We start from the raw sequence: 17,101 nt of genomic DNA on the forward strand, positions 1-17,101 counted from the left end.
ACGGGTTTCGGCTACTTTCTACTGTTTTTTTTTTTGTTTGTTTGTAGTGGCGTAAATATGGCCGTTACGCATCGCTAATTACGCGTCATTTAAAACTAAATTTATTAAAATGTCAATAAAATTTTAATAATTTTGAAACTTAATTTATATTTTAATCGATTTCCTACCCCCATACTCAATTATCTGGGCCCGATTCACCCTACGATTTCGATTATCCGTGTTTGAAGAATTAATGTACTGTAACGATTCAGTATTTTAAAAGTTAATTTTGTGACTTTTCTTCTTATAATTTTATTTTAAAACGTTAGAGTCGGTAATTTAAATTTTAATTATTCGCAACGATAATTTGTATACCGATATCGTTCGGAGGTCGGCGCAATGACCGTTAGGAAATTGGTGGCGGTAGCCGGCTTGGCAACACTTAATCAAGTAGGACGAGTTATCTTACCCTCGAAACCATTATTCATGGTTTATAAATATACTACTGCTAATTTGGGTTCGTCTAAGAGGTGTTGTTTTCATAATCCTGTCTGATAGACCACGTGTTTCCGACGCTAGAAACACAAATATCGTGCATTTAGGAACAGATGTTTTGTTCGCAGCGGGTGGAAAACAATTTTCGCTCATACTAAACAAGTTTTTTTATGTACACCGGGGCAAGTTTCGTGCAGCTTTTGCCATCCATTAAACCTATCTTCGTAGCATCTTTGCATAAATCTGTAATTCTAATGACGTATAACGATTATTTTAAAACAAACAATTATACGTATGTATACACATGTACACGAGACGTGTCTCAATATATCTTTATAAGTACCTTCTACACCCGTGTGTGTTATTACTTCTTCGCTATAAGGAAGTAAATGCGCTTTGAAATATTAAGCGTTACCGACAGACAAGATTTTAATGCATTCGCTTTCATTTACGAACCACTAGCTTTAATTTTAAATAAAGAACACTTAACATTTGTTTTACGGAACAAAAACGTTCCTGTATAATGTATAAAGTACAGTGGTACCAATACCGAAAATATGTCTCTCGTTACAGCGACACGCGGCGCTTTATCGAGATAAAAAATCTTTAGTATTATGATAGAGACGATCGGATCCGATGCCTCGTAATTATATAAAGTAGATATACATATATATAATATTTAAATACATGACATACTTTATCAGATGTCATCTAACCAGGCGAAGGTCGTATGTAAATTAAGAGTTATAAGTTTTTCATAAATTATTCTGTCTTTCCCACAATTTTCTGCCAATTTCTTTTTTATAGAAAGATGTTTTGCTTCGAGGGTGGCTCGAGTAAGGAAACGAGTTTATTGTTTCTGAAAATTTACATAAAACAAATTTTTTGAAGCCATTCCCGGAAGCAGAATCCACGACGTGACGTTAGCACCCCACTAAAAACTGCCAAGTGTCACACGAAAAACTGAAAAATGGGGAAAAGATCAATTTTTTCTAGTTTTAAGCGCAGGAATACTTTCGGACTTCAGCTCGACTTTCGAGGGTTCAAGGATTATCTGACATTATTTTATCAAAATGGTCATCAATGTCGGTGCGCTTCGAACCTCATACAATGCCAATTATTTTTATGGGGGATCGAGATGACATATTTTATAAATCCGTTATCCATTCTTTCAGGTATATCAAGTTTAACGGGTTATACAAACGTTCGAGCGAAGTAGGAAACGTACATTTGAAGGAACTCAACCTATTTTCGATTCATCTGCGCGCCCGTGTTCGTCTGACCCCTCGAATCAACATTAAAATTATCGTGCGCAATAAATCATAACTTTATGCCCATTCCAGGACCTCAAAATTACAAAAATATTTCCGAGTGATAAGCTTTGAAATATTCTCTTGTAATGAATTCTCAGGGAAAATGGGTAGAGCCATTAACGGGAATAACGCTTAACTCATGTCGTTCGGTCTTTGCGCATTTATGGATGACGTGACACCCGGGAGGCGATAGAAGAATTTTCACTGTCTCAGGGTTAAAATGATGTGTTCTATTCTCGTTTAGCGAGCGCAGTTCCTCGCACTCCTCCCAACATTTGGCTGGAAAATTAGTCAAGTGTTAATGCAGAATTTAACACAACCCTCGAAGAATCCTACATAGAAATAGGGTATCGACACCTTTAAAATTAGCTAATTAACTTAATAATTACGTTAAATTAAACTAAATTAATTTAATTTTAAATTCCAAACGAAATTGATACGGAATCTTCACGGCTCCAAAATGGCGCCGGCCGTCTCAATTATTCTCGATGCGGGTGTATATTACACATAAATTTATCGATTAAACGGAGACGAGGGGCATAATTTCTTAACTGTGACACGTATTGATAAAATATGATCACGTCAATATCAAGGTTGCGAAGACACTAGTGTGACACCATTTCTACTTCGTCGCGATGACCTTTACGACCTTGAACAGTTTGAGAAAAATATATAAATATGGCTGGAAGATAGGTACATCATATCAGAAGAAGATACAAGATGATTAAGGTAAGAACATTTCACTAAATTCTGTCTCGTTTATCAGAAAAAAGTATTGATATAGCTGAATACCCACGAACGTCCCTAGAAGATTCCTAGGGAGTACCCACGAACATCTCTGGGAATCTTCTAGGGATGTTCGAGAGTGCTCTTCGTTCTTCTTCCAGGTGAAATTTTTGCTATTTTAAACTCTATTTCGTTTTGCAGGTATTGTGCTTCATCGCTTTGCTCGTCTGTGTGTTGGCACAACGTGCGGTGAGTTTTTATCTCGCATAACTTTCTAGCATCTCGATACCGGGTGTATTTAATGATTCGTGTTTTATAATTTTAGCCAGTGGACGAAGCTCCAAAACCCTATCAGTTTGAATACGCGGAGCAAATCGGAGGAAAGGACGACGTAGGAGGATCCATCAGCCATAGCGAAACTCAAGATGCTCAAGGAAAGGTTCAAGGAAGATATTCGTTAGAAATTGGAGACGGACGAAAGAGAGTTGTGGAATACGTTGCGGATCAAGATGGATTCAAAGCCGAAGTGAAGTCTAACGAAGGTCTTCCTCCACATAATCCCGCAGACACAATCTTCAACGTGTTTAAGAGAAAGTAAACACCACCTCCTCCGAAATGGACTTAAGTTAAGATTGGCACCCGTCCCGATGGCTTAGTTTTACGTGTTTAATTACACCAGCCCTCGTACGACATCCTAGTAGACGGTTTCTTGTTAAGAAATGTCTATTTGGATTTCGTGCGAGGAGGATGGATCTTCTTAATCTTCTTCCTTCCGTTCTTATGGGTTGTGGTGGCAATCCTATCTGGAGTCTTAACATCCTCGATGCCAAGATTATTTGTTGTTATTGTTTCTGATATTTTATTGTATAAAAAAAGTAGTAAATAAATTTTATAGTTGCAAGTTATGTTTGGTCCACAACAGCTTCACAACGCGTGGCAGATTTATTAAAATAAATTTAAATTATATTTAAATAGTTATTTTTACTCTCTTCTTAGAAACGATGCAAATTCAAACTGCGCGTTATACACGATTTTCTCGCTTTTTACTTAATTTCTTTTCGATTTTAAGCAAAGTTTCCATTTGTACTTATTTTTTAAACAAACTAAAAATAATTAAAATCACGTTTAATAAATTTATGTACATTATAATTTGCTTCTTCTTTGGATAACTGTATCATTTTTCTATTGGCCATTAATATGGTGGTTACGATAAGTTTGGGTTTCCAGGCATATTAATGGCCAATAGAAAATGAACAAATTTAATTATATTTTTGTCATCGAGGTCGAATTTTCTTCGCACGAAAGCGCGAAAGTAAAAAGTTGAAGTTACTATGATATTTATTGACCTTTTGTACGGAATAAAATAAATAATTGAATTTTATAGATATACGCGTATAAAATATAATATAAAATCTATATTATTCGAGTTTGAAGGGTTATAACGGAATACTGACGCGTTGTAAATTGTCAAAGATGTCGCACTCTTTCTACAACTCGTTCTACATGAAATTATTCATTAAGTTGCTCGGAGTATCATCTGACCCAGTTAAAATAAATAAAAATAACCCCGTAAGGGCGAAAGTTCGATTTTAACACGTTAGATTCACACGAAAAGTGCACGATTTCTTCATTAAAAACAGCCACCATTACACGATAATTACCACCATTTTATAAAAATAATAAGAAGAAATCCGCCCTTGAGTAAATGATTTATGGTTCAATAAAACTAGTTGCGATGAAGATATCGTGGTTTTTATTAAAGTATAAATCAGTATTTTATGATTCGTGGCAGTTTCTGTGTAAAACGTGCATCGTGGTTCTCGTCTCGGCACACGTGGCACATCTTTCTTTCAGAAACTGCATATATTTTATGGCAATTTTTATACAAAGAAATTGCCTATAAACGATGTGGCACCGGTTTACGTGGTCCTCTTCGAATGAAAATGTGCGACATATTTCTATTTAAATCCATGCAGGAATTTCCGCGGCAAAAACATTTAAAATATATTTTATATATTTATATTAAATCAGAGATATTGCTATTAAGACAATCGCAAAGTCAATTTTCTGCACGCGCAAGAGACAATTGGATTAATGGGCCGATGATTTCAAATGGCGGACTGTTTGCAACGGTTTCGGGCTAATTCTTTTTGGATGAAAATGGGTTATTTAGTGGAAATTAACTTCAAAATTAATCTTTTAAGTTGCGCAATTACAAAATTTTGATAGAAGTTTTATACTTTTTTCATGTTGCAATGCTCAACCTAATGTATTATACTAGGAATATGAAAATGGAAGCTATAGATCTTGCAATTTTTTTTATTTTTTTCTATAATATAGTGAGAATTAATGTTAGCAATGCATAATTAATTAATTCATTCGAGATCGGGCAATAAGTTAATTATGAATTTGCATCAACGTCCCCTCTGTAAATGCAACTATATCTTCAGAAAAAATGAAAAGGATTCTCGTATAAATTACCAAAATTTATTCTACTTTTTTAGCTGTAACGCAACACTGAAAAGTATTCGCGAAGTAATAAATACTTTCTATAAGGTAATTAAATAAAAAAAGTGGTGCCGTAGTTTCGCACGTGAATATGAATGAATAAATGTAGGTCATACCATACATAAATATTTGAACCTCAAAAATAGTCGTTAGTAGAATATGCGTGGATTAAAAAATTAAATTATACCCGATAGAATACATAAAGCGTGTGTGTTAGAAGTGTGAGGTAGAGATTTTGGAGGCAACAAGAAAAATTAATTGATTTCATTTAAAATTATGAAGGCTCATTAACTAAATTGTGCGCATTATATACTACAGTTAAGACCTACGTATTATTGTAAAATAAAGAAAATGAATTAAGAATAATCGGTTTTTAATAGTACCCACGCTTCTGTAAATCTGCGTGTCTACGAGTAGCGCAGGATTATCGAGTCACGCATCGTGTAGAGAAGAAATAAACAAATTAAAACAATTTTACTCCGCTCTATCTCCTCTTTGGAGGTCGTTTTAAACATTTTAACACTGGAAAATGCAGAGAGGAAATGAAAATTGCACGAAATTTGGCACCGTCAACGTTGCAGCATCGAGAGATGTTACGCTCAGAAATGCCATTTTCGAGCCAAAGCTGGATGCGATGGTCTTTCCACTTTCTATAACTCGTCCTACATGACGTCATTTATTATTCCGAGAGTCGCCTGACCCACTTAAAACAGAAATAATCATTCAAAAATACGAAAAATTTCGATTATAACCCGTTACATCGATATGCAAAAATACGCGCCAACGGGATGAGACGGGGATGAGGAGCGGGGGAAAACTAGACACCCGAAACAATGCAATTCGTTAGAATTATGATCACGTCAATACCAAGGTTGTGAAGATACCCGGCTGACACCATTTTTCTCCATGGCGACCGACCTTACGACCCCGGTGGGACTACGAAGACCTATAAAAAGGGTCGAGTGAGAGATGCCTTCAACAGAAAAGAACACAAGATGATTAAGGTAAGTGTTTTTTCTTAATTGCTCTTTCTTATAGATAATGCAATGCGTCGTCGACTTCTTCGGGAAGCTGTTGCAGCATTCAGCTAAAGAAAACGATGCTTAATAGTCCCTCTACTCAATATTGTAGACTCTATCTTTTAAGATTTTATTCAGATATTCACAGAATTTTTCACGATTTTTACTTTATTTCCAGGTTATTTGTATCGTCGCTTTGTTCGTATGTGCTTTGGCACAACGTGCTCCAGTAAGTAACTATTTATTTACGCTTTCTTCTGCCGTCCTATGTTAACATTGCTGCTCAAAACTTGAAGAATTTCGATCAAACTTTTAGAAACCTCAGATTAATTAATGGTTTAGAGGTTCCCGAAACTCTCTTCAACAGTTATACGCCAATTTCTAGCGATTTCAAGACTAAAATTTTCCAACAAGAATTTCGAGCTAATATTTCTGATACTTTTTCTACTATTACTCAGCAATTTTTATAAGGAAAGTGATTTTAATACTGAATGATTTTTAACTAGGGGTTTTCCACTAATTTCTTACTAGTGGCATCGGAGAATCTTCCAGCTAAATTCCTCTCGGGGTTTCCCCGACTAGAATCTCCGAAATTCTAGTTTTCACTATATCTAACACTTTCTACTAAATTTTCGATGGTGAATTTCTCTGTTACTAGCGATAAATGTGCAAAAAATCTCTATTTGCAGATTGTTGATGAAGCTCCTAAACCGTTCGCCTTCGATTACGCAGCGAAAGTTGGAGGAGAAGGAGAAGTTGCAGGATCCCTCAGTGCCAACGCGGTAGGAGATGCTCAGGGTCGAGTAGAAGGAAGTTACTCCTTCGAAATCGAGGATGGCCGCAGGAGAGTAGTGTCGTACGTTGCCGATAAAGACGGATTCAGAGCCAACGTACAGACCAACGAACAGGGAACCAAACCCGAAAGTCCCGCCGATGCAGTTTTCACTGCCTTAAAGAGGAAGAAGTAAACGGTATTCTTACGACACTCGCTTCATCAACAACGCAAGAACCTATCGAGTCGGGATCCAGCCCGTCCCGTTCTAACATGGACCGTCCCGTTTCAATTATTGGTATAGGCCTACTTCCTGAGTTTGGATGTGTTTGTAACGCACGTGACACTGTTTTTAAAAAAGCTATCAATGTCGCTTTATCCTGCTTTGTTAACGGGTGGGAGAAGGATCGCTTTACTCTCCTAACATCACTCTACTACACTCTTCCTCTCTTGATTGTATTTTTATCGATACTATGAGAGAAATTCCAAGTTTTTTATTGTTACGTTATTGTTATCGATGACTTCTTGTTACCGTTAGAACTTTCTCTCGTTGTTACGTATCTGTGATGTTTTTTGTTGTACAGAAACGATGAATAAAGATGTACTTTTATGCAAGTCACTCGAATACATTTTGTTATATTTAGTACAAGAGCGAGTTGGGGTTAAGGGTAGATCAAGGAGCAGAAAATCAAGTATGACGAGTAAATAGTTGCTTAGTATCTACAGTGTTTGGTCTGAAGGATTTATTTTTAAACTATAGAAATATTCCGAAAGTTTCACTGGCGGATTCCAAATCTGTTAAATTGAAGTCTGGTGTAAGAAATGACATTAAATTTTGTTAAATATGGATAAAAATCGGTCTAAAATAAGTCCCCGTATTAAAGCACGTTTCGTTTTCCTACGATAATTTTAAACTTTTATTTTTACGCATTTATCCCGATCTTTAAGGTTTTCACATACGCACTTTCTAAGTAATTTGCTAGAAAAAGTAGTTTATTTATTATTCTATCGTGATAGTTTTATATAAATATAATAAAGGTAGGATTATGCAAACGATTTACAAAGAATCGTTTAAAATTTTTAAAAATTTTCGAAAAAAATATAAATTTTAATGCCATTAATAATACTAAGAAATTGAAGAAAATTTCGGATATAATTCGAATAGATTAGCAAGTTTAACGGATTATAGAACGTTTTCGTATAATTTTATAACGCTCAAAACGAAAATAATGCAAAAAAGTGCCAAGTAAGATGGCGACATTCGTAGAAACCGGTAAATTAAGGTCGTCGCGAGTGAGAAAAAAAGGGGGAAAAAAGTGAGAAAAAAAGGGGGAAAAAGAGCAACCAGAATTTGAAACGATGGCTTCGGGGAATGTAAACAAGAATGGAAATTTCAATGCTAATTTCTTTCGTTGCATTAATTTATTTCTTTAAATTATATTTATATAAACGTCATACATCGACAATAAGATAGATTTAAACTATTTTTAAAATTGCGTAGACGCACGAAAAACATTTTGGACTACAAAGAAGAAGCGTATCGAGTAATTTTTATCGTCAAACTTAAAAAAATATTGTAGATTCGTTTTCTATTTGTATGAAATTATGAAAAAAATGTCACTTTCTCTAATTGTTACGAAAACGTTTCAATTTCAACTATCGTTACGCGTTTCTGTTGTTTTTCCTGCGCAGAAAAAGTGTCAATTTCTTTAATTGTTACGCGAATGATGAAATTTTCGATACTGTTACGTGTTTGTGGCTCTTTCTTGGCGGAAAAAGTATTAACTTTCTAATTGTTACGTAAACGGGAAACGTTTTAGTATTATTGCATTTTTGCGTCGCTTTCGTTAGTCAGAAAAAAAATATCATTTTCACTCATTGATAAATAAACGACGGAATTTTTCTATCGTTACGTATTTCCGACGCTTTCGACGAGCAGAAAAAGTATCGTTTTCTCTAATTGTTACGTAAACGATGGAATTTTGGGTATTCTCGCGTTTCTGCGTTATTTTCCTTATTAGAGAAACGTGTCACTTTCATTAATTGTGTGACAAACTATGGAAATTTCATACTATTGTTATGTATTTCCGGTTTCTTTGCCTAGAAAAATGTCGTTTTCTCTAATTATTGCGCGAGTAACGAAGTTTTTACCGTCGTTACGCGTTAGTAGAAAAGTTTCCGTTTCATCCGTTACGTAAACGACGAGATTTTTTAAAATTATTTGTGTGTCCGAACCTCGTTAGCGGCGAAGAATAGATAATTCGAACGGTTTATAAAATCAATTAAGCCAAGTGCGGGGTGCGCATTATATCGCGAATAGAAGCGTGTCACGCGGACGCTTCGAAAGGGGATTCCTCGATAATTGATGTTGTTTAATTTCAAGAAAATCAAGAATAACGAGTTAAACATTTGTCAAAACTCGACGCGAAGCGTCATGACTTTTGTTCAACCCGGAAGAAACCGGGCTTTAAAGACCTTAGAAGTCATCAATAACTCGCTAACAAACGGTTAGAATTTATAGACGAACGGACGCCCTGTTTGGGAGATGCAACTTAATTTTAATAAATGGCATCGCAATTCGGTTTCGTGGAAGAATCTAAATGGTCTCCGCATACTCGACACCCACCGCCGGCGAAGAACGAAGGATTTAGTATGAATGACAACTTGGAATAATTATTTTAAGATGTAAAGTTATAAACGTTACATTCTTCACAAACGCGTCACGTTGATGTAAATTATGACCCAAATTCGAATTTTCGTTACGGCCTTATCCATTTATTATTATTATTTTAATAATCCGCCAAAGTATTTTTTTAATTTTGACCACCAGAGGGATAATGCCGAATGTACCTCTGGCGGTGTAAATTAATTTATATTTAATATCGGAATATCCGCGAATTAACTCAAATTTGTAAAGTCTTTATTTAATGTTTTTCAAGAATTAAAATATTAAATTATTCGACGACGATTAAGGAATTTTGAGAATATTTAATTATAATTTTTATAATTCTTCCTCTGGTGGTGAAATACGGCTTAATCGAAAGGGATTATAATTGGTGCCGTGCCATTATTACTTTATCGGAATATTTTAAAAGAAATTAACTGTGAAATTGCAATATTTATTGAAAAATATGTTAAAATCATACACCAATGACCATTTCTTTACAATATATATAATTACGCGCGATTGTTATACAGTTATCACAGATACGCCTATATAAAGTAAGACAAAATGCCACAAAAATTCCCATATCAAAAGCTGTTGCCGCTTCTTCCCAAGCGTATATAATTTTTTCTTTTTTTCTTTTTTATTGTGCGCAACGTTTACGCGATAGACAATATAGGCGAGTGTTCAGACCCAAGATTTGACGCCCCTGTTCCAGTGGATAGGCGTTGAAGGAAGAGCGGGCACGGGCTGTCGAAGGTCGGGCGTTAAATGTAGCGATGTAGACAGAAACGATACTTCTGCTGGGCTGCTACTTTTTGTACCTGGCTCGTTAGTGTCTACGCTAGCTTTGAAACCTCCCGCACCCGCTGTATAATCTACTTTCCTGCTCCTGCCATCTTTAACATTCAAGGAATAGCTCCCTTTAACGTTTCCGGCGCCGTCGGATGACTCCCAGCGAGAGCTTCCCCCTTCCTTACCCTCGGCTTTATAGTCAAAGGTGTAAGAAGCGGCTCCTTCTCCCGCCTGAAAATAACTCGTAATTAGTACCTTAAAGCGAATAATGGAGATGTTAAAGTGTTAAATATTATTACATTTAAAGAAACGGGAGTAAGAATACTTTTAGGAGCGGGAACTCCCCCGCTAATAACTGGTAGTGCGGCTGAGGAGAGGAATGATACGTGAGCGGGATTTTCGCTCTTAGTTCCTGGTTCGTTAGTATCCACATTAGCCTGGAAGCCACCCGCGTTTGCCGAGTAGCTGACCTTTCTTCTCCTTCCATCCTTGACATTTAACGAGTAGCTTCCTTTAACGTTTCCAGCGCCATCTGATGATTCTCGATGAGAATTTCCTCCGTCGTCACCCTCTGCGGCGTAGCTAAATGAGTAAGGGGATGGGACATTTTCTCCTCCGGGTGTTATCTATATGTAAAAATTAGTTTGAATAACAACGCGGTTATGATAACGTTAGAGCGAGGAAAGTTAGAATACCTGGAAAGATACAGCCGAAGACTTAGGTGTTCCGCCGTAAGCGGGAGGAAGTGACGATTCTAATTTAACGGGATAAACTGGAACGGCTGCCGGAAGTATAGGCGATATCTGAGGATCGGAGGAGTAGAAAGTCACGTGGGCGGGATTATCGCTCTTAGTTCCAGGTTCATTGGTGTTTATACTGGCCTTGAAGCCTCCTTTATCGGCGGTATAATCGACTTTTCTGCTTCGTCCATCTTTAACTTTTAAGGAGTAACTGCCTTTGACATTCCCCGAACCATCTGATGTCTCCTGATGGGAGCTACCTCCATCGACTCCCTCCGCGGTGTAGCTGAACGAATAAGGACTTTTCGCATCGCTTACCGTCCCCTTTAAACGTAATATACAAAAATTATGTTGAGATAAATCGATCGTAAGTTAGAAATATATATTTACTGTAAAAACACCCCCGTTTGAAGGAGCGTACGAAGAAGGTTCTCCCGTAATCGGTGCAATTGGTATAATAGACGAAGCACCAACGAAGACTGGTTGTACTTGTGGTGCAGTTGAATGAAAAAGTACTTGAGCAGGATTTTCACTCTTAGTTCCTTGTTCGTTGGTATTTACACTGGCTTTAAAACCTCCCGCATCGGCTGTGTAATCGACTTTCCTCGTTCTACCATCCTTGGTATTTAAGGAGTAACTTCCCTTAACGTTTCCAGCTCCATCGGATGATTCTTGATGAGCACTTACTCCATCGATACCCTCAGCAGTATAGCCAAAAGAATAAGGTTTAGGAGCTTCTTCGCTTCCCGGCGTTAACTAGAGAACCACAAATTTGAACATTATAACGTAAAAACACTCATTATATAAAGAAATTATAACTTACATCAAAAGAAACTGCGGAAGAACTAGGACCACCACTATAAATTGCGGGTATAACGGGAACTTGAGCGATACCAACGGGTGCTATTTCAGGGGTTGCTGAAAGAAAAGTTACTTGTGCAGGGCTTTCGCTCTTAGTACCTGGTTCATTCGTGCCGATAGTAGCCTTAAAGCCTCCAGCATCGGCTGTATAATCGACCTTCCTTCTCCTCCCATCTTTAAGGACATTTAAGGAGTAAGTTCCTTTAACATTTCCCGATCCATCGGATGATTGCTGATGGGAACTTCCACCGTCATCACCTTCAGCAGTATAGCTAAAAGAATAAGGTTTAGGAGCTTGTCCGTTTCCTGGCGTTAACTAGAATGTATTAAAAACATAATTCAAAATAAAAGAAAAACATTAAAATTTATTCAATAGTTATTTAAAATTACTTGGAACGAAGTTGAGGAATATCCGGAAGTAGCTCCTGTAGCGGGCGCTTGAGCAACGACGGATTTCTGGATAGGTAATAACTGAGGAGCAGAGGAAAGGAAGGACACTTGAGCAGGATTTTCACTCTTAGTTCCTGGTTCGTTTGTATCTACACTCGCTTGAAATCCACTGCTATCGGCAGTATAGTCTACTTTTCTTCTTCTTCCATCTTTAATACTTAAGGAGTAGCTACCTTTGACATTGCCAGCCCCATCTGACGATTCCTGATGAGAGCTACTACCATCGACTCCTTCTGCAGTATAACCGAACGAGTATTGTTGCGCTCCACTTTCGGGTATCGACTAAAAGTTAGAGAAATACATATAACTGAGAGGTTTATAACTTTAAAACCTATGTGAGAAATGCGTTTTCTAGTTTCTTAAAAATTTCCAAAATAGTGTTTGATGTAGTATTTTTGAATGGATGAACTACCTGAAACGAAACTCCGGAGCCTTTCGCCACTCCTGAAAATGCGGGTGCAGACACATCTGTAGCATAAACAAGCTCGGGTGACGCCAGGGGTACACCGGAGTAAAAGGTTACGTCTGCTGGGTTGACACTTTTAGTTCCAGGTTCATTGGTGTTTACCGAAGCCTTAAAGCCTCCCGCACCAGCAGAATATTCCACCTTTCTTCTCCTTCCGTCTTTGATATTCAAGGAGTAGCTCCCTCGGACATTTCCCGCTCCGTCCGACGATTCTTGGTGAGAATTACCCCCATCATCACCCGTTACCGCATAATGGAAAGAATAAGGAGCGGGAGCTCCACCCGTATCCACGCCAATTGGTCCAAATACCTAGAAAACGTATACCATTGGTTAAAAAATTATCACGTCATAAAATTCAAACGGCAGATGGAAATTGCAAATTTACTTGACTTCCTCCATTATAAAGAGTGGATTCCTGAGTGGTTGAAGGAGCAGAAGAGCGAAAGGCGACGTCAGCTGGATTAGCACTCTTCGTACCCAACTCATTAGTATCAATTTTGGCTTTGAACCCGGAAGCATCCGCATTGTACTCCACACGTCTGCTACGTCCATCATTAACGCTTAAAGAGTATCCACCTTTTACGTTCCCCGCAGCATCCCAGAATTCTTCTCTAGAGCTTCCTCCATCTGCTCCTTCCGCCGAATAACGAAAAGCAAATGGTGACGCTACGTCTATCTGCGCCTTAAAATTAAAAGATCTTAAAAATATGCAAATTTTAATGTAGACGGGTGAATTGTGTCAAAGATTACCTGACTTTGCGGTATAAATTGGTAGATCCCTTTGGCTCGGCTGGGCGAGCAGATGCTGACTAAGAAAACGGTAACTGCGAGCACCTGTAATTCAAACAGTAGCCTGTATATTGCTCTACAGCTGGAACAATGTTAATTTCTTTCCCTGTTATCCAATCAGTAATATTTTGCAAAAAAACTTCAAGGATATTTTAATCGACTAGTTAACCTTCAACAAATTAACAACTGTTTTGAATAGAAGAAAAGGCTGAGTCACGATTTGGCTATCTGCATCGATAGCTAAAGTTACTCAATTGACAATAACTCCAAATTTAAAAACAGGCAAGAGAAAGAAAATCAGAAACAAGAGCTTCGCAAATTACTAATAAATCCACAATACACCCGGCATCATTAAAATTACGCAAACATTAATATGGGTGGGAAATTATGGTGCGGAGAGGGAAATTCAAACTATGGCTTCCAGCATTTTTACACGAAATTTAAATATTCAAACCATAAAATTACGCGATCAGACTGTTTAGCATAATAAAATCTCTAAATTTTTAATTTATTTAAAAGAATTTTGCATTTTTAGGAAGAAAAATTTTGGTTGTTTCCAACTTAGTTGTGGCGACGGGTTATCAGAATTTTTGAAAATTTTGTTCCATAAACACATTGTATCGTAAAACTTATTATTTATGGTCAGAGTTAAGAGTTGAATAGGATTAAGAGTAAGAGAAAAACGAATGTTCTTAAATCCGGATCTCTTCAGTGGTAAGCCAAAGGTATTCAACACGGCCACCTACACTTATCGTTTGCCACGATTCGGGAGCCATCCTAAATTTGTTAGTGGCAAAGAAATTATCGTCGAGAAAGAATATATATATAGCGGGTGGAAATATAGATATATTTGCCCGTTAAATCGGAAGAAGAAAGCGCGGGTTACTATATCATACTTACCTTTAACATGGTGAACTGGCCAATGCCCAAGAACAGCGCTGCCCTCATATATAGGTGTGGAACCCGGATAAAAACGACGTTTCCGATAAGTTAGTGATTGGTCACCAACACCAGGAAGATACTCGGCCAGGACTTTCATTGTCCTTGATGGAGAGAAAGATATTTTCTGACACTCGTCCTTGATGAGCCTCGCCTCTTCCCTCATCGCGATTATCTTTTACCAAGGTTTGTCGATAATAAGTAGAACAAACAACGTGACAAACATAAAATGGGTGACGTACCTAATTGTTCCAGATGATAAACGGGAGGACGTTCATTTTTCTTCCCCCAAAACCCGCGGGTAGCGCCATTTTTGGATTTCGTAGAAAGGAATTAAGATGGGGATTTGTTCGAGTTCGTGTAACGAGTAATTCTAATCCTCTTTAGGAGGACAAACGCGTATATCCCAACGGGAGGGACGTATTGATCAAAATACTCCGAATCCACTATTTTCCGAGTATGGTACTTACGGAATGTTTTGAATTTTCAATTCGGCGGGTTCTACTGTACGATATTTATAATGCATTACGTATAAACCAGTAATAAATTTATTTAAATATAGGGTTGAGCGAAGCCGAGATGAGATAGCACTACTTTTCATGCAGAAAGTTGCCATCCTCTTAAAATTATTCCGAGTTATTGGACGAGTTCCACGCTTTATGAGATTGCGTGTGGTAATTCTATTATTAACGTGGGTAGGCGAACGTAAACATAGAAGAAAGCATTTATGGCCAAACCGGCCGACTTACGTAAATTGTAAAGAATGACCCCGAAGTTAGATAACTCGACTCCACCCTACATTGTTACCAGTTTTGTTATTATAGAAAGTGAAAATCCAGCGTACTTTCTCTTATCGCAGTCATTTCCTCGTTGCTCTCTCCAGGTAATTCGTTCGAATATAATTTTCTGGGGAAAGATGCTCCGGGATGAGTTCGAAAGTTTCAAATTAGTCGCACCCACGGCGCCGTGGAGAAGGACCAAGGTCGCGAGAAGCGAATGCCTGCGAGGTCGAGCGACAGGTATTGATAAAGAACGGAGACGAAAGGCGCTCTTAAGTGATGAATGTGACAGAATCGGAAATCTGCCCTACTTTCGTAAAAGGCTAGCGGTCCCAGCCCCGGGCGCCACCTATTTTAGGGCCAAGGACAGTCCGTTCCGGGATGAGCACGTGATACATCCGCGATTTTCTCTCGGGAGGAATACCCCGAGTGTAGGAAATCCCAGGAGTTGCATCCACGGAAAATTAGTGGATCTTATAGGGATTATCAGCGCGTCGAGGATGAGCAACACCCTTCTCTACCCGCTTAATTAACTTTCACTAAAATAGAAAAGAAGGAATATCATTCTCACTGTATTTAGATGCGCGAAGAGAAAACATCTCGGAACGATAACCAACGTCAGAAAATCTGCCAAAAAGGCGATACTAAACGTGCCGGAATGTAGAATAACGCCATTATGTCTATAAAACGGCAGTAAATTTAAATTATTCACACTGGTCTCGGACAGATGGACGTAAGTTAACTTATCGTTGTTTCGATCGACTTCTTATCGAACTTGTTTCGTTGCCATTTTCGCATTGGCAAACGTGCCAAACCCGACAACGTGACTAGAATCGCCGTTAAGTTACACTTGGACGAACAATTTCATTTAGCATCCGCGTTACACGCCGACGAACTCGTTAAGAAATGACAAATTTTTTCCGTAATTTGAAAAGAATTTCACATTTAAGGCTTATATTTTTCAATTTTATAGTTTTTAGTTTCTATTCGGACGGTTAAAATCTAATACGTAACGTAAAAATAGGAAAGTCGAACGATGAGAAATTCCGAAATAAATATGGCGGCGAAGAGACGGTTGGAATTTTATTAATAAATTAAAATAATCGAGTTAATATATTTTGAATAAATGTTTTCTTTAAACCAAGTTGTTTCTACGCTACAAAAAGTCGAGTAGCCGTTTCGTTGGTTCTCGAAATATACTAATGGTCGACTGATAAGGTTAACTAGTAAAATAATTAAATAAATAAACCAGCCAGGCCGGTGTTATTTATCAGCCATATTTTTTCTCTGTTTCAAATTATCTCTATAACGAATAAACAAAACCATTAATAAGGATCATTACTGCGAAACAACCAGGGGTGGTTTCCTTCGTAATAATTAATAAAATCAATGTTTGTTTTATAAGAAAAACAGCCGCTAGGCTCGATCTCCGACACCGTATTCTTTCTTTCAATGATTAATACGGAGTGTCCAGCTCGTACGGGCTATCTATTCCGAGAACGACAATTATACATGAAATGGCCATACGCGCGCGGGGGAAATAATGCCTTCCGGGAGGTCTTTCGAGGGAAACTGCCTCTATTCGGGCGTTACGCGGGTGCAGAAAACCCGGAAAAGTCCGAGCCGGGCGCCAACCCACCACGAAGACCGCTCGGCCACCGGTGGCGAATACCGAAAGTTTATATTTTCGCTTTTAAAAATTGAAGACTTACGAAAGAATTTTTATTTTATCATTCGTGAACAATTTAAAGTAAAAAATAGTTTAGACGCAAATATAAAATCTCTGTGTCAAGTGAAGATTAAAC

General features: G+C 37.7%; 3 protein-coding genes across 4 annotated transcripts; 2 read left to right on the forward strand and 1 right to left on the reverse strand.

The window, feature by feature from the left end:
- Positions 1 to 2,507: 2,507 nt before the first annotated feature.
- On the forward strand, positions 2,508 to 3,414 carry LOC111629483 (adult-specific rigid cuticular protein 15.7-like). Its single transcript, XM_023373398.1, has 3 exons — positions 2,508 to 2,516; positions 2,715 to 2,762; positions 2,839 to 3,414. Exons 1-3 carry the CDS (start codon positions 2,508 to 2,510, stop codon positions 3,109 to 3,111), a joined length of 330 nt encoding a protein of 109 aa, XP_023229166.1. The 3' UTR covers positions 3,112 to 3,414.
- Positions 3,415 to 5,938: 2,524 nt separating this feature from the next.
- Positions 5,939 to 7,425, forward strand: LOC111629482 (cuticle protein 10.9-like). Its single transcript, XM_023373397.1, has 3 exons — positions 5,939 to 6,025; positions 6,219 to 6,269; positions 6,730 to 7,425. The coding sequence occupies exons 1-3, from the start codon at positions 6,017 to 6,019 to the stop codon at positions 7,006 to 7,008; spliced, it is 339 nt and encodes a 112-aa protein (XP_023229165.1). The 5' UTR covers positions 5,939 to 6,016; the 3' UTR covers positions 7,009 to 7,425.
- A 2,495-nt stretch (positions 7,426 to 9,920) lies between these two features.
- LOC111629461 (cell wall protein IFF6-like) lies at positions 9,921 to 14,579 on the reverse strand. 2 transcript variants are annotated; one of them, XM_023373379.1, is made up of 10 exons: positions 14,479 to 14,579; positions 13,540 to 13,623; positions 13,175 to 13,465; positions 12,736 to 13,098; positions 12,264 to 12,605; positions 11,836 to 12,189; positions 11,403 to 11,768; positions 10,968 to 11,336; positions 10,572 to 10,898; positions 9,921 to 10,503 (listed from the first exon to the last, which is right to left on the reverse strand). In XM_023373379.1, exons 1-10 carry the CDS (start codon positions 14,524 to 14,526, stop codon positions 10,165 to 10,167), a joined length of 2,883 nt encoding a protein of 960 aa, XP_023229147.1. In that variant the 5' UTR covers positions 14,527 to 14,579; the 3' UTR covers positions 9,921 to 10,164. The 2 variants fall into 2 exon arrangements, with proteins under 2 accessions (XP_023229147.1, XP_023229146.1); XM_023373378.1 differs by having other exon boundaries at positions 13,175 to 13,471.
- Positions 14,580 to 17,101: the final 2,522 nt, after the last annotated feature.

The sequence above is a fragment of the Centruroides sculpturatus genome, unplaced genomic scaffold, assembly GCF_000671375.1.
Source record: "Centruroides sculpturatus isolate CEXI.00-Female unplaced genomic scaffold, Cexi_2.0 scaffold85, whole genome shotgun sequence".
In the NCBI taxonomy this organism is placed as follows: Eukaryota; Metazoa; Arthropoda; class Arachnida; order Scorpiones; family Buthidae; genus Centruroides; species Centruroides sculpturatus.